Source organism: Hemitrygon akajei, chromosome 12 (assembly GCF_048418815.1).
Source record: "Hemitrygon akajei chromosome 12, sHemAka1.3, whole genome shotgun sequence".
Classification (NCBI taxonomy): Eukaryota; Metazoa; Chordata; class Chondrichthyes; order Myliobatiformes; family Dasyatidae; genus Hemitrygon; species Hemitrygon akajei.
Window position 1 is genome coordinate 55,859,994 of NC_133135.1, and position 18,570 is coordinate 55,878,563.

Genomic DNA, 18,570 nt, shown 5'->3' on the forward strand with positions numbered 1-18,570 from the left:
TAAGAATGCTTATCATTCCTGATTCACTGAAGGACCCTAAGGATCAGAAAATAAACAGAGACCCCACACCCTAACCAACCACTCTAGAACATTCCACACAGCCAAGGTTCATAAATGTCAGACAACTCCAGTAGACCTTCACCCAAAGCCTTCACTTCACCTTTGATTAACAAGTCTCAGTTCCAAAATCCTTCACTGAGCATGGTCCAGCTCTCAAACTTGCCCACTCCCTGCAGTAGTGCTTCAGGTAATCGAAAGGTCTTGCCTGTGTACAAGACCGTTTGATGGAGCCCAGCTTTGGGCATCTGACACAGTAGTACAATGGCCAATAAAATTTTAAGCAATTATTTATCTTCTGCTATTTGGTATAATTTAATATCTTACTGCTTATAGATGCTTTTGTATGTTTCCATAAATTTTAGCTTTTGAGGGTGGCAGGGTGGATATACGTCTCTGTCAAAAGAGGTTTAAGGCATTCCTTCCCTCCACTAACCTGCAGGTCACTCTTGGGCAAGATGTAGCACCTGTTTAGCATCACCCCACCTCCCCCACCCCCCCCACCTCCGCTCCCAGATCTGGGTCCAGCGAAGCCTTGGGAGCAGGTGGTGCATATCACAGTTCCTGGTTATGAGACCACTAATGCAAAGTAGACAAACTCTGAAGAGTATTGATAGTGACTGGGGTCACCAGTCTTGTAAAGACACTGCCTCGAAGAAGGCAATGGCAAACCACTTCTATAGAAATATTTGGCCCAAGAAAAACCATGGCCATGTAGACCATATCATACGGCATGGCATATAAAGATGATGATGAGGTGCCAAAGCTGTGTTTCATTAAATTCATAAGAAGATCGTTCATTCGGGGACTATAGCAGTGATTTTCTTTTTATTCAGGAATGCAAACGTCAAGAGCAAGGCTAGCATTTATTACCTATCACTGTTTGTCTTGTGACTTTTAGGCTATTTCAGAGTACAGTTACCAGCCACATTGCTATAGATCTGAAATTACCTTACGGCCTGGCTGATCAAAGAGCTAAAGAACACTGAGCCAGCTGTTTTTTTTAAATCACAAGAGATTCTGTAGATGCTGGAAATCATAAACATTGGACTCATTTTATAATATAACCATATAACAATTACAGCTCAGAAACAGGCCATCTCGGCCCTTCTAGTCCATGCCAAACGCTTACTCTCACCTACCTGCACTCAGCCCATAACCCTCCATTCCTTTCCTGTCCATATACCTATCCAATTTTTTTTTTAAATGACAAAATCAAACCTGCCTCTACCACTTCTACTGGAAGCTCGTTCCACACAGCTACCACTCTCTGAGTAAAGAAGTTCCCCCTCGTGTTAACCCTAAACTTTTGCCCCTTAATTCTCAACTCATGTCCTCTTGTTTGAATCTCCCATAACATGATAACATGATAGTTTCATAATCAGAGTAACTAACACCAGTTTTTATGATCGTTAAAGCATAATTGTAAGTTCTAATATAAATATAGATGGAATAATACTCTTTGAGACATTTCTAAATTAGCATCTTCCTCCTCTTCATCATTTCTTGGGGCATTTTACTGGGAAGACATTCTCAGAACCAGTCGAGGGAATTGCTGAGACAAATTTTGAGGTTTCTAATCTGAGAACAGAATGTTTTTTGGTTTATTGTTGGAATGTAAATTACATTGTGAAAATATACTTTGTTAATTTAATCTGATTGAAGGAAAACAAGGAATAGGCCATTCAAGAAAATTCTAAGATTCTTTAAAGTAGTGAAATAAAGCAGGCAGATTTGCAAACTGAAAGCAGCTTTTGTTTTCTTAAAACTTGGTGATTGGCCAAAATGTCCGTCTAAGTCTCTTAAGTCTACAACGTGATTAAACATTGTCGTATATAATTACTGTTACATTGAAACAAACACGCTTGGTTTGCTGAAAGTGGAGTTGCCTTGAACTGACCTTTACAATGGCAAATAAGTAAGTAATCATTTCTTGTTTTGTTAACTTACATCATACAAAATTGGAATACTTTAATGTTATAGTTTCAAAATATTGGGAGTTAATAGTAGTTTGGTAATTGTGTCAATGAAATATTTAATAATGTACTAAAATTTCAGAATCGAACATCCAAGTTGTGGGTATAGGAAGTTGTTTGAAACAGTAGAGGAAACGGCTCAGCCATTGTCAACCTGCATACGAGGTTTGTTATTTAATATTCAAGGTTGTTTTTAGAAATTTAATTTTGAAATTTTAATGCAAATAGGTTCTTGTATATTATTTGTGATTTAGCAATTTAAAAGTTTAATTTTTGTAGTCTTATTAATCAGTCTCATTAACATTAATCAGCGTTCCACAAAGTCGCAGTGACTTCTGGAAAACATTCGTCTGCTCCAATTATGTAGCTTTGATTCAACCGAAAATGAATTTCATTCGCTATATTTTTTTCCAAGTATTTCTGTAGAAATGTATTTTACCTGTCCAAAATAGCAAACCCAACAACCATCTGAATACAATGAAGGGGAAACTTGGAAATAATAGCCTACTACAAAATTAATTAGTGTGTTGGAAAATGTAGATCGATAAGTAATGGGCAGTACATCTTTATTACAGACATCTTGACTAAATTTAATGAAGTAACAAGAAAAGCTGATGAGAAGAATTTACATGATATGTGTATTGACTTTCAACAGCCCCAGTTAAAAAAATACCATTTAACAGGCTTGCTAAAATTTGATTTCTGTTAGAATTAAGGGGCAATAAATCTATTAAGAACAAAAAGCAAAGTTGTAATGAAGAATTGTTTTCCAAAGTGGAGCAAAATAGTATGCTGCCATCTGGTGGTCTCTTTTAGCAGCTTTTTAATGTGAACAATTTTAAATTTTGCAGTTAAAATTCAGAAATACAGTTAACAATGAGAATTTTTTTATGGTAACAGACTTCACTCAGGAGAACTAACAACACTAAAAGAAACTCTTGGCAAATGAAATTTATTGCAGGAAAGTTATAATGCACTTTAGAAGAAAGAACAATAAATACAAGCTAATAGAACAATTTTAAAATGCATAGGAAAGACATACGCACATGCAACATTGAGAAAATTATTATATTGGATATGGGATACTTGGCTTTGTGAATTGAGAAGGAAGTCGTGCAATATTTTGACAAAATAAAATGAGGTCTGTCAGTATACGAGTCAGAGAAGAGCCTGATGTACAGAGGCCGAGGGTTCCCTGGCTCAGCCGCAGGGTTCATTCTGGGCCATCTGTTGTGACTATGCCTACAGATTGAATGGCTGTGCCTTGGGTACTTCCAGTTATTGGCAGGATTAATTAGTATTTGGCACTATAATGTATTCTGGCCCTTCCCTGCATTACATTTGTTCTTGAAATGGCCACAGAGCACAGCTTTACCCAAGTAATCTTGCAGTATGTGCTACCCTTAACCTGCTCTGTAACGACTGCAAGGGTCCTGCTTATTCCCTAATCTACTACATATCTGAAGGATGCCATTGTTAGTGAACACATGGCCCCAAATAACCCCAAGGATTTTCACTGATGGAGAAAACCATTCAGCATTCACTGCTGCTAGGAGTACACGACCACGATGATACAGAGAACACCAGCCATATAAGGAAAGCCAGAGAAAATGACAAAGGCTTCACCATTTCTGGTATTGATGGCTAAGAGAGTTAGTGAGATTGGAGCCAAAATTGCAGAATGATCCCTGTTGTCTCGACCTTTTTATCGATATGGATTTTGAGTGGGATGTTAGTTCCTTTTAATGAGGCAATTGTTTTCTTAGACTATAAGACACAGGAGCAGAATTAGGTCATTTGGCCCATCGAATCTGCTCCACCATTCAGTCATGGCAAATTAATATTCCCTCAGCCCTATTCTCCTGCCTTCTCCCCATAATCTTTGACACCTTTACTATTCAAAAACCTGTCAACATCTTCTTTAAGTATACCCAGTGACTTGGGGTCCACAGCCATCTGTGGCAATGAATTCCACAGATCATTCTCTGGCTGAAGAAATCCTTCCTCAACTCTGTTCCAAAGGGATATCCTTCATTTCTGAGACTGTGCCTTCTGGTCTTAGACTCTTTATTATTAGAAACATCCTGTCCATATCCACTCTGTCTAGGCTTTTCAATAGTCTGTAGGTTTCAATAAGATACCCCCTCATTCTTCTAAACTCCGGTGAGTACAGATCAGAGCAATCAAACACTCCTCATACAGTAACACTTTCATTGCCAGGACCATTCTTGTAAACCTCCTCTGAACCCTCTCCGATGCCAGCACATTTTTATTTGGATATGGCACCCGAAACTCCTCTTAGTGCTTCAAGTGTCATCTGACAAATGCCTTTGAAGGCCTTAGCATTACATTCTTGCTTTTATATTCTAGTCCTCTCGAAATGAATGCTAACTTTGCATTTGCCTTCCTTACAACTAAGTTAATCTGCTAGTTACGCTTTAGGAAACTTGCCCTAGGACTCCCAAGAATCTTTGCACCTCTGATTTCTGAATCTACTCCCCATTTAGAAAATGGTCTACGGCTTTACACCTTCTACCAAAGTGCATGGCTGTACATTGCCCCAATTTATATTCCATTTGCCACTCATTTCAAAGTTCAAAGTAAATTTGTATTCAAAGTACATGTATATCACCATATAGAACCCTGAGATTCATTTTCTTGCAGGCATTCACAGTAAATACAAGAAACATGATAGAAGCAATGAAAGACTGCATCCAAAAAGATGGACAAACAATCAATGTGCAAAAGATAGCAAACTGTGAAAATACAAAAAAAGAAATAATAATAAATAAACAATAAATATTGAGAACATGAGATGAAGAGTCCTTGAAAGTTAGTCCATACGTTGTGGGAGCAAATCAGTGATGGGGCAAGTGAAGTTGAGTGAAGTTATTCCCTATGGTTAAACAGCCTGATGGTTGATGGGTAATAAATGTTCCTGAACCTGTTGATGTAGGTACTAAGACTATTGTACCACCTATCTAATGGCAGCAGCAAGAAGAGAGCATGACCTGCGTGGTGGGGGTCCTGGATAATGGATAACTGCTTTCCTGCAACAGCGCTCCATGTAGATGCCACCAGCACCGGCAGCCCATTCCATGCACTCACCACTCTGTGTGTAAAAAAATTTACCCCTGACATCTCGTCTGTACCTACTTCCAAGCACCTTAAAACTATGCCCTCTCGTGCTAGCCATTTCAGCCCTAGGGAAAAGCCTCTGACTATCCACATGATCAATGCCTGTTATCATCTTATACACCTCTATCAGGTCACCTCTCATCCTCTGTCACTCCAAGGAGAAAAGGCCAAGTTCACTCAGCCTATTCTATTAATGAATGCTCCCCAATCCAGGCAACGTCCTTGCAGATCTCCTCTGCACCCTTTCTATGGTTTCTATGTCCTTCCTATAGTGAAGCGACCAGAACTGAGCACAGTACTCCAAGTGGGGTCTGACCAGGGTCCTATATAGCTGCAACATTACCTCTCAGCAATTAAACTCAATCTCACAATTGATGAAGGCCTACGCACCGTATGCCTTTTTAACCACAGAGTCAACCTGCGTAGCAGCTTTGAGTGCCTTATGGACTCGGACCCCAAGATCCCTCTGATCCTCCACACTGCCAAGAGTCTTACCATTAATGCTATATTCTGTCATCATATTTGACCAACCAAAATGAACCACTTCACACTTATCTGGGTTGAACTCCATCTACCACTTCTCAGCCCAGTTTTGCATCCTATCAATGTCCTGCTGTAACCTCTGACAGCCCTCCACACTATCCACAATGCCCCCAACCTTTGTGTCATCAGCAAACTTACTAACCCATCCCTCCACTTCCTCATCCAGGTCATTTATAAAAATCACAAAGAATAAGGGTCCCAGAACAGATCCCTGAGGCACTTCACTGGTGACTGAACTCCATGCAGAATATGACCTGTCTACAACCACTCTTTGCCTTCTGTGGGCAAGCCATTTCTGGATCCACAAGGCAATGTCCCCTTGGATCCCATGCCTCCTTACTTTCTCAAGAAGCCTTGCATGGGGTACCTTAATAAATGCCTTGCTAAAATCCATACACACTACATTTACGCTCTACCTTCATCAATGTGCTTAGTCACATCCTCAAAAATTCAATCAGGCTCGTAAGGCACAACCTGCCTTTGACAAAACCATGCTGACTATTCCTAATCATATTATGCCTCTTCAAATGTTCATAAATCCTGACTTTCAGGATCCTCTCCATCAACTTACCAACTACTGAATTAAGACTCACTGACCTATAATTTCCTGGGCTATCCCTACTTCCTTTCTTGAATAAGGGAAAAACATCCACAACCCTCCAATCCTCCGGAACTTCTCCCATCCTCATTGATGATGCAAAGATCTTTGCCAGAGGCTCAGCAATCTCCTCCTTTGCTTCCCACTGAAGCCTGAGGTACATCCCGTCCGGTCCCAGTGACTTATCCAACTTGATGCTTTCCAAAAGCTCCAGCACATCCCCTTTCTTAATATCTACATTCTCAAGCTTTTCAGTCCACTGAAAGTCATCCCTACAATCGCCAAGATGCTTTTCCGTAACGAATACTGAAGCAAAGTATTCATTAAGTACCTCTGCTATCTCCTCCGATTCCACACACTCTTTTCCACTGTCACACTTCATTGGTCCTATTCTCTCACATCTTATCCTCTTTCTCTTCACATACTTGTAGAATGCCTTGGGGTTTTCCTTAATCCTGTCCACCAAGGCCTTCTCATGGCCCCTTCTGGCTCTCCTAATTTCATTTTTAAGCTCCTTCCTGCTATCCTTATAATCTACTAGATCTCTATCATTACCTGGTTTTTTGAACCTTTCGTAAGATCTTCTTCTTGACTAGATTTACAACGGCCTTTGTACACCACGGTTCTTGTACCCTACCATCCTTTCCATATCTCACTGGAACGTACCTACTCAGAACCCCACGCAAATATCCCCTGAACATTTCCCACGTTTCTTCCCTACGTTTTCCTGAGAATATCTGTTTCCAATTTATGCTTCCAAGATCCTGCCTGATAGCGTCGTATTTCGCCTTACTCCAATTAAACGTTTCCCTAACTTGTCTGTTCCTATCTCTCTCCAATGCTATGGTAAAGGAGATAAAATTGTGATCACTATCTCCAAAATGCTCTCCCACTGAGAGACCTGACACCTGACCAGGTTAATTTCCCAGTACCAGATCAAGTACAACCTCTCCTCTTGTAGGCTAATCTACATATTGTGTCCAGAAACCTTCCTGAACACACCTAACAAACTCCACCCCATCTAACCCTCTCACTCTAGCGAGATGCCAATCAATATTTGGGAAATTAATATCTCCCACCACAGCAACACTTATTATTACTCCTTTCCAGAATCTGTCTCCCTATCTGCTCCTCGATGTCCCTGTTACTATTGGGTGGTCTATAAAAAAACACCCAATAGAGTTATTGACTCCTTCCTATTCCTAACTTCCACCCACAGAGACTCCATAGACAACCTCTCCATGACTTCCTCCTTTTCTGCAGCCGTGACACTATCTCTGATCAACAGCACCATGCCCCCATCTCTTTTGCCTCCCTGTCCTTTCTGAAACATCTAAAGCCTGGCACTTGAAGTAGCAATTCCTGCCCCTGCACCATCCAAGTCTCTGTAATGGCCACAACATCATAGCTCCAAGTACTGATCCACACTCTAAGCTCATCCGCTTTATCCATGATGCTCCTTGCATTAACATCTCAAAACATCGGACTGAGCGCGTCCCTTCTCTATCACCTGCCTAACCTCCCTTTCGCACTGTCTCCAAGCTTTCTCTATTTGTGAGCCAACCTCCCTTTCCTCCGTTACTTCAGTTCGGTTCCCACACCCCAGCAATTCTAGTTTAAACTCTCTCCAGTAGCCTTAGCAAACCTTCCCGCCAGGATATCGGTCCCCCTGGGATTCAAGTGCAACCCATCCTTTTTGTACAGATCACACCTGCCCCAAAAGAGGTCCCAATGATCCAGAAATCTGAATCCCTGCCCCCTGCTCCAATCCCTGAACCATGAGCCATGCATTTATCCTCCACCTGATTCTATTCCTATACTCACTGTCACGTAGCACAGGTAGTAATCCTGAGATTACTACCTTTGCAGTCCTGCTTCTCAACGTCCTTCCTAACTCCCTATAGTCTTTTTTCAAGACCTCCTCCCTTTTCCTACCTGTGTCATCGGTACCAATATGTACCACGACCTTTGGCTGTTTTCCTTCCCACTTCAGGATATCATGGACGTGATCAGAAACATCCCAGACCCTGGCACCTGGGAGGCAAGCTATCATCCTCACTTCTTTCCTTTGTCCACAGAATCACTTATCTGACCCCGTATCTATAGAGTACCCTATCACTGCTGCCATCCTCTTCCTTTCCCTACTCATCTGAGCCACAGGGCCAGATTCTGTGCCAGAGGTGCAACCATTGTTGCTTCCCCCAGGTAGGCCATCCCTCCCTAACAGTACTCAAGCAGGAGTACTTATTGTTAAGGCGGACAGCCATTGGGGTACACTCTAGTACCTGCTCCTTGCCCTTCCCTCTCCTGACTATTACCCACTTCTCTGTTTCCTCTGGTGCCTATAGCTCCTCTCTATCACCTCCTCACTCTCCCTGACCAGATGAAGGTCATCGAGCTGCAGCTCCAGTTCCCTGACATGGTCCCTAAGGAGCTGCAGCTCAACACACCTGGTGAAGATGTGATCCACTACTTTTTCTACACTCATCCATTCAAAGGCATTGATGTGTCCATACCATACCAGGCCATGATGCGACCAGTCAATATACTCTCCACCATGCATCTAGAGAAGTTTGCCAACATTTTAGATGTCATTTCAAATCTTCACAGACTTCGAAGAAAGTAGAGATGCTGCCGTTCTTTTTTCATACAGGACCCAGGACAGATTCTCTGAAATAATAACACAGAGAAACTTAAAGATGCTGGCTATCTCCTGCACTGTGGGAGTTCATGAAGGTTCCTCCATGTTTTGATGGTCAAAGTGAGCATAGAAGGCATTGAGTTCACCTGGGAGTGAAGCCTTCTTGTCACTTTGTAGACGGTGATAACATTCAAGCCTTGCTACAGCAGTTGAATATTCTTCCATGATTCAAGAGAGGTCCGAAAATGCCACTTCAGAATTGCACATTCTCTTAATCTCTGCCTTCTGGTATGGCTGCAATAAGCAAATAGATGAGCAATAATTACCTAAAACTAAATGAAGATAAAATTGAAATACTTCTGGTTGGTCGCAAAGCCAAAAGAGAGAAACTTGGGAATTTGGCTTCCCGTGAAAAGTCAGAAGTAACAATCTCCCTATGCCCCTAAACTGTGGAATTCAATAGACAATAGACAATAGGTGCAGAAGTAGACCATTTGGCCCTTCGAGCCTGCACCGCCATTTTGAGATCATGGCTGATCAACTACTATCAATACCCGGTTCCTGCCTTGTCCCCATATCCCTTGATTCCCCTATCCATAAGATACCTATCTAGCCCCTTCTTGAAAGCATCCAGAGAATTGGCCTCCACTACCTTCCGAGGCAGTACATTCCAGACCCCCACAACTCTCTGGGAGAAGAAGTTTTTCCTTAACTCTGTCCTAAATGACCTACCCCTTATTCTCAAACCATGCTCTCTGGTACTGGACTCTCCCAGCATCTGGAACATATTTCCTGCCTCTATCCTGTCCAATCCCTTAATAATCTTATATGTTTCAATCAGATCCCCTCTCAATCTCCTTAATTCCAGCGTGTACAAGCCCAGTCTCTCTAACCTCTCTGCGTAAGACAGTCCAGACATCCCAGGAATTAACCTCATGAATCTACGCTGCACTTCCTCTATAGCCAGGATGTCCTTCCTTAACCCTGGAGACCAAAACTGTACACAATACTCCAGGTGTGGTCTCACCAGGACTCTGTACAAATGCAAGAGGATTTCCTTGCTCTTGTACTCAATTCCCTTTGTAATAAAGGCCAACATTCCATTAGCCTTCTTCACTGCCTGCTGCACTTGCTCATTCACCTTCAGTGACTGATGAACAAGGACTCCGAGATCTCTTTGTATTTCTCCCTTACCTAACTCTACACCGTTCAGATAATAATCCGCCTTCCTGTTCTTACTCCCAAAGTGGATAACCTCACACTTATTCACATTAAACTCCATCTGCCAAGTATCTGCCCACTCACCCAGTCTATCCAAGTCACCCTGAATTCTCCTAACATCCTCATCACATGTCACACTGCCACCCAGCTTAGTATCATCAGCAAATTTGCTGATGTTATTCTCAATGCCTTCATCCAAATCGTTGATGTAAATTGTAAACAGCTGTGGTCCCAATACCGAGCCCTGTGGCACCCCACTAGTCACCACCTGCCATTCCGAGAAACACCCATTCACTGCTACCCTTTGCTTTCTATCCATGTCAATATCTTCCCCCCAATGATGTTAGGCTGACAGGATGATAGTTCTGTTTTCTCCCTCCCTCCTTTCTTAAAAAGTGGGATAACATTAGCCATTCTCCAATCCTCAGGAACTGATCCTGAATCTAAGGAACATTGGAAAATGATTACCAATGCATCCGCAATTTCCAGGGCCACCTCCTTTAGTACCCTAGGATGCAGACCATCTGGACCTGGGGATTTGTCAGCCTTCAGTCCCATCGATCTTCTCATCACCGTTTCCTTCCTAATTTCAATCTGTTTCATTTCCTCTGTTACCCTATGTCCTTGGCCCATCCATACATCTGGGAGATGGCTTGTGTCTTCCTTAGTGAAAGCAGATCTAAAGTACTCATTAAATTCTTCTGCCATTTCTCTGTTTCCCATAACAATTTCACCCAATTCATTCTTCAAGGGCCCAACATTGTTCTTAACTATCTTCTTTCTCTTCACATACCTAAAAAAGCTTTTGCTATCTTCCTTTATATTCCTGGCTAGCTTGCGTTCGTACCTCAGATTTTCTCCCCGTATTGTCTTTTTAGTTAAGTTCTGTTGTTCCTTAAAAACTTCCCAATCATCTGTCCTCCCACTCACCTTAGCTCTGTCATACTTCCTTTTTTTTAATGCTATGCAATCTCTGACTTCCTTTGTCAACCACTGTGGCCCCTTTCCCCCCTTTGAATCCTTCCTTCTCTGGGGGATGAACTGATTTTGCACCTTGTGCATTATTCCCAAGTATACCTGCCATTGCTGTTCCACTGTCTTTTCTGCTAGGCTATCCGTCCAGTCAACTTTGGCCAGCTCCTCCCTCATGGCTCCATAGTTTCCCCTGTTCAACTGCAACACTGACACCTCCGAGCTGCCCTTATCCTTCTCAAATTGCAGATAAAAACCTAAAATTATAAGGGATGCAGACCCAGTTGACATTTTTAAATGCCAGCTCAAAATTTATTTAACCTTGCTTTTAAATAACATCGTTTTGCCTTTTACTTTCATGTTTATTTTAATTTTATTTACATGTTTGCACTTTATCCCATTGAAAAGCACCTTGAGCTACATCATCTGTATGAAAAGTGCTCTATAATTACATTATTTTTATTCATCTGTTAAGTCCTTCTGCAGACTCCCTTCTTCCTCAACAATACCTGTCCACCTATCTTTGTCTCATCTGTGAATGGCTTCCTTGCTTCGCAAGGTAAGAAGTGAGGAGTTTACTGATGATTACGTCATGTTTAATTCCATTTGCAATTTCCCCCCACAAACATTCAGACATAGACTGATGTGATAACTAGTGGTAAATTCCTGCCACTTATATTACGCGAACATCTCCAACAAATCTAACCACCTGCTCTTGATACTTAAATAATATTACTATTACTGACTTTTCTTTTAGGCACTGTTCCTTCATGGTTAACAGGCAGCCTGTTACGATGTGGACCTGGGTTATTTGAAGTTGGCTCAGAGCCATTTTATCATTTATTTGATGGACAAGCTCTCCTTCACAAGTTTGATTTCAAGAATGGAGAAGTCACCTACTACAGAAGGTATTGTATAATTTTCCATTTTCTGTTCCTCTCCAGACAAATGTGCAATTATTTTGTACACATAATAGTATAATCATTTGGTGAGAAACTGAATAAATCTGAAGATAGAATGAAAGTACATACGTTTGTATTACACATCACAAAATACAGGCATCATTTCTAAATTAAATAAAAATACAGGCTCTTCTTTGGAACAAACTTACTTTGTGTTCTCCTGAGCTTATTCACACAATATTATCTTCATATTTTAACTAAGTTATGAAATTTGTACTGGAAACACTTCTAAAAATTAATTCAGCTGTCTTGGTTGTGCTAGCTGACTTAGCCAGGGAACACGTGGGATGATAACACAGGGCAGAGGGGAATGTTAGGTTCCTCTGCTCCTAATAGTTCAAACAAGTGGTTCCTGCATGGTGCTTACATGTGTAGTTTCCGGAGAGAATGGAGTTTTACTCATCTATGATGTTTTTCATAATCAGTTTGGAGATGCACATGGATGAGGTTATGGAACCACTTCTGCTCTGGTATCCACCCAAGTTCCAAAGATGTAGAGGTGAAAGTTAGTAAGTTATGGGTATGCTAGGATGCTGCTGGAAGCATAGCAACACTTGTGGGGTGCCCCGTGCACATCCTCAGACTGTGCTTGTCATTAATGAAAATGTTTCAATGTACCCATGACAAATAATGCTATCCTATCTTATAATGTAAGTTGGCACATCATCATGGGCCAAAGGGCTTGTACTGTACTCTTCTATATTCCAAAATTTTCACGCCTGTAGAAAATATGAGATTAGCAACTTCGGAAGAAAAGAACTTGGAAACACTTCAAATGGGTAAACCAGCATCACTAACCTGTAAATTAATCATTATTTTTGCCAGGTTTTCACTTGCTCAGTTACAAAAGCATTTCTTCCTTGTATACATTTGATAATTTTCTGAGAAAATGTTCAACAAGTTTTTTTTAGCCTGATCTACAGTTCCATACAGTCTTGAGAGGCTGCCCTGAAGGAATTTTACCTTGTAGTTAGGTCCTTGCAAAGCGTTCCAATGAAACTCAAGCTGTTGGTAAAATTGTAATCTAGTCTTGTATAATATGGTAAAATGTTTCAGGGAAAATAAAGGCTAAAATGTGTGATCTGGCATTGATGGTTTATACATCTTTATACCTTTCTCCTTTACACTGTGAGCTCAGATCACCTTACTGCCATTACAAATTTAACATTATATTTATATGGACAATAATATCCACTCCATCCATAAGTTTCTTCTGAAATGTCTGTTCTCTCTCTTGTTTTCAATGATCATATTGACATCCTGATTATTATTCAAGCTTAGCTCATGGATTTTCATCTTGATCTCACCCACAGCCTCCTTTACTTCTGGTTAAAATTTTCAGTAGCTGTTTTGCCCGGGTTATGGTGGGATGTGACATTTATCTGGGCCATTCTTCCTTACCCTTTGGCACTTTCTCTTTCAAGGATTCAGTTCACAAAAAAAAAATCTTTATTTTCTATTGACCTACAAGTCCCACCATGAATATTTACACAAAATACTTCTAACTCGGCAAATAAGTAATTTCTAATTCTGAATGATTATTATATAATCACAATAACAAGACTCTTTCCTCCAAGTTAACTTCTCTTGTTTTTCCCAAATGTGTCATTGCATCTTAAGTCAGAATCAGGTTTATTATCACCGGCATGTGACGTGAAATTTGTTAACTTAGCAGCAGCAGTTCAATGCAGTACATAATCTAGCAGATAAAAATAATAATAATAAATAAAATAAAAATAATAATAATAAATAAATCAATCAATCAATTACGTATATTGAATAGATTTTTTAAGTCCCAAAACAGAAATACTGTACTGAATTTTTTTTTTTTTAAAGTGAGGTCGTGTCCAAAGATTCAGTGTCCATTCATGAATCGGATGGCAGAAGGGAAGAAGCTGTTCCTGAATTGCTGAGTGTGTGCCTTCAGGCTTCTGTACCTCCGACCTGATGGTAACAGTGAGGAAAGGGCATGCCCTGGGTGCTGGAGGTCCTTAATAATGGATGCTGCCTTTCTGACATACCGCTCCCTAAAGATGTCCTGGGTTCTTTGTCGGCTAGTACCCAAGATGGAGCTGAATAGATTTACAATCTTCTGCAGCTTCTTTTGGTCCTGTGCAGTAGCCCCTCCCTACCAGACAGTGATGCAGCCTGTCAGAATGCTCTCCACAGTTGTGGTGAACTACATATACCTGTCTGGACACCCCCCCTGCTGACTGCTCCTGTGGCTCCTCCCACAGACCCCAGTATAAAGGCGATTGAGGTCTGAGCCCGGCCTCTCTGTCTCCAGGATGTAGTATGGTGGTCAACTACCGCTTGTTCCTTCTTCCAGTCAATAAAAACCGATATCTCGCCTTCACGTCTCAGAGAGAGTTATTGATGGTGCATCAACAGTACAACTATGGAAGTTTTTGAGTGTATTTGTTGACATGCCAAATCTCTTCAAACTCCTAATAAAGTATAGCCGCTGTCTTGCCTTCTTTATGACTACATCAATATGTTGGAACCAGGTTAGATCCTCAGAGATCTTGACACCCAGGAACTTGAAGCTGCTCACTCTCTCCACTTCTGATTCCTCTATGAGGATTGGTACGTGTTCCTACCCTTCCTGAAGTCCACAATCAGCTCTTTCGTTGTACTGATGTTGGGTGCCAGGTTGTTGCTGCAGCACCATTCCACTAGTTGGCATATCTTACTCCTATACACTCTCTCATCACCATCTGAGATTCTACCAACAATGGTTGTATCGTCAGCAAATTTATATTATCAGTCTTCATATTGTTACGTACCCCGTAACTGGGTCACTTACCAGCAAAGATAGAGAGGTCCGTTGAAGTCTGATGGTACTATTTTTAATAGTATTTATTGATAAAAATACACAAAACAATGTCAATGCAAACATACAGATAATATACGTCGTCAATACTAAATCTAAAAGCGCGGGTATAATAATAATCAATAAGAAATAGCTCTATCGTTGTCTAGGGGATAATGTATTGTCCGATGGAAATATAAAAGTCACTCAGTTCATTCAAGCTGCAGCTTTTGGGTTGGAGAGAAAGACGGGTTTAAAACTTGCCCATTCCTTTTATGATGTCAATCCTTCGAGAGTCGTTGGGAGTTGGTTTCCCCGTTGTTAGCTAAAAACCTTTCGGCCGTGGAAAAGGGCCCACCGATTCCAGGGCAAATGGAACCGGACGCACGTGGCCTTTCCCCTGGTTTCTTGCTATTACGGGATCGCTGGCGTTTCTTCTGGTGCGTCTGAGGGGCTGTTCCCACAGACCCTCTTTTTATCCTGACTCACAGGGTCTCAGATGTCAATCAGGTTGGGATGAGGCAATCCCTCCACCAACCTCCCCCTCGTTTCATTGCCTGGGGCATCGATGCATCGTACAGGATGCAATACACAAGTCCGTCTCCAAGAGACAATAGCCGGCATCAATGGGTCCGCCTCTCGGAGGCCAAGACACATTCCAACGACTTGTGGATTCTGCATGTCTTTCTCTCATTTCCTGGGTCTCCTGAATGGACTCAATAGTGATCTTGCGATTCTCACAAAGGAGGGGGCTACCCCGCACCCTTCGGCCCCGCAGAGCTGTGGTATATTCATAACAATATAATCATTGAAACTCCTTCAACTTTTTGATCCATACTTGCTCCATCCATGATCTTAACAACAAGGCCATGACTACTTGCTTGAATTTCTCCCAACCACATTCATGGACTTTAGTAAATCCTTTGACAATGTCCCTCCTGATAGGATCTAGAGAATAAGTTACATGGCATCCATGGAAAATTGATAGATTGGATTCAAAATGCACTTGGCTATCGAAGATAAAGAAAACTGGTGGAGGGGTGGCTCTGTAAGTGTTGGAGGGGTTTGTGACCAGTGCTGTTCCGCAAGGATCGGAGCTGGGAGCTGTTGTTTGCAATATATGTACATAATTGATGAAAATGTAGCTAGGTTGATAAGTTATTCTGCAGATGCACAAAAGTTGGCAGAGTTCTGGATAGTGAGGGAGATTGACAAAGGGTACAACAGAATAATAGATCACTTGGAAACATGGGTGAGAAATGGCAGATGAATTTAATCCTGACAAATGTGACGTGTTCAAAATAAATTTATTATAAAAGTACATACATGTCACCATATACAACCCTGAGATTCATTTTCTTGCAGGCATACTCAATAAATGCAATAACTATAATAGAATTAATGAAAGTCCACACCAACAGGGCAGACAATCAGTGTGCAAAAGACAACAAACTGTGCAAGTAAAAAAAGAAAGAAAAAAATATAATGATAAATAAATGAACAATAAATATTGAAAATATGAGATGAAGAGTCCTTGAAAGTGAGTCCACAGGCTGTGGGAAAAGTTCAGTGATGGGCCAAGTAAAGTTGAGTGGTTATCCCTTCTGGTTCAAGAGCCTGATGGTTGAGAAGTATTAACTGTTCCTAAACCTGGTGGTGTGAGTCTTGAAGCTCCAGAGCATTCTCCCTGATGGCAAAGCAAGAAGACAGCATGGCCAAGGTGGTTGGGGTCCCTGATGATGGATACTAATTTCCTGCAACAACACTCTGTGTAGATGTGGTCAGTGGTGGGTAGGGCTTTACCTGTAATGGACAGGGCCATACCCACTACCTCTTGTAGGATTTACCATTCAATGGCATTGGTGTTTCCACACCAGCTGTGATGCAACCAGTCAATATAGTCTTCACCACATATCCATAGAAGCGGGACGAAGTTTTAGATGTCATGCCAAATCTTTGCAAACTTCCAAGGAAGTAGAAGTGCTGCTTCTTTATAATTGCACTTACTTGCGGGACCTAGGACAGATCCTCTGAAATGACAACACTGAGGAACTTAAAGTTACTGACCCTTTCCACCTCTGATCCCCCGATGACGACTGGCTCCTGGACCTCCAGTTTCCTCTTTCTGATGCACTTGTGAAGTCAACTGCAAGAGGAAAGCATCCAGTAAGTGATAAGACCTTAAGGTCATTGACATGCAGAGCAACTTTGGACTGAAATAGGTTCAGATAGCAAGGCAGGATCCTCTTGCCCTAACCTACCACCCTATCAGCCTCCGCGTCCAACATATTACCCTCTGCAACTTCCGCCATCTCTAAAGAGATCCTACCACTAAATATATCTATTCCTCCACCCGCCCCCGCTTTCCACAGGGATCACTCCCTCCATGATTCCCTTGTCCATTCATCCCTCCCCACTAATCTCCATCCCAGCATGCCTAAGTGCTGCACCCACATACCTCCTCCATCACCTCCATTCAGGGCCCCAGGCAGGTGTGGTAACACTTCACCTGCTAATCTGCTGGGGTTGTCTATCGTGTGCAGTGCTCCTGATGTGGCCTCCTCTACATCAGAGAAGCCTGTCATAAATTGAGGGACTGCTTCATCGAGTGTCTCCGTTCCGCATGCCATGAGCGGGACTTAGCAGTGGCCAAACGTTTTAATTCCAATTCCCATTCCATTGTGCCAAAATGAGGCTACCCAAAGAGTATTCCATCTGGGGAGCCTCTGAACTGATGGCATGAACATCAATTTCTCCTTCTGCTAAGCAAATTCCATCCCTCCCCCCCACCTGTTCCCCACTTTGACCTTTTACCTCTTCTCACCTGCCTATTATTTCCCATTGGGTCCCCTCCTCCTCCTCTTTCTCCTATGGTCCATTCTCCTCTCCTATCAGATTCCTTCTTCTCCAGCCCTTGACCTTTCCTACCCATCTGGCTTCACCCATCGCCTTCCAGCTAGCCTTCCGTTTCCCTTCTGGCATCTTCCCCCAGCTTCTCAATTCTAAAGAAGGGTCTCAGCCCAAAATATTGACTATTTATTCATTTCCATAGATGCTGCCTGACCTGCTGAGTTCCTCCAGCATTCTGTGTGTGTTGCAGAGGGAAGTGTGTCTACTCCAGACGGAGCTGCAGCAACTTCTTCCACAGTCGAAGCGAGTGGATGTGAGGAAGGAGCTATGAGAGCTGAAAAGTCAGCAGGCTCAGCTCTTCCAAGATCTTCTTCTGTTCCAGGATCCAGACCGAAGCAGGATGAAATGTGCTCATTCTTCTTCTTCAAAAAATTTTCACGGGGGGAGCTCTGTGATCCACAGCCATGATTACGTATATCTATCTCAATAATACATTTACTTAGAATTTTGAATGCACAAACTTAATCTGAAAAATAAAATTGGCAAAATTATTATTTATCAGGAAAACCTTTTTTATTTTGCAGATTTATTCAAACTGATGCCTATGTGAGGGCGATGACTGAGAAGCGAATTGTGATCACTGAATTTGGTACTTTTGCTTACCCTGATCCATGCAAGAACATCTTCTCCAGGTTACAAAAATATGTGTTACAATTTAAATAAGAATGTTCATATGTCACAGAATTAGCTCTATGTGTTTCTTGTATTATTGAATCATTTTGTTTAATGCATTTCCATTC

At 41.7% G+C, this 18,570-nt stretch overlaps 1 protein-coding gene across 1 annotated transcript in view; it reads left to right on the plus strand.

The window, feature by feature from the left end:
- Positions 1–1,907: 1,907 nt before the first annotated feature.
- LOC140737036 (retinoid isomerohydrolase-like) overlaps positions 1,908–18,570 on the plus strand; it is a 45,927-nt gene continuing 29,264 nt past the window's right edge. The window contains exons 1-4 of the mRNA XM_073063143.1: positions 1,908–1,975; positions 2,116–2,198; positions 11,904–12,054; positions 18,355–18,462. Coding sequence (XP_072919244.1) covers positions 1,965–1,975; positions 2,116–2,198; positions 11,904–12,054; positions 18,355–18,462 — 353 coding nt within the window. The 5' untranslated portion in view covers positions 1,908–1,964. The remainder of the gene's footprint in view (positions 1,976–2,115; positions 2,199–11,903; positions 12,055–18,354; positions 18,463–18,570) is intronic.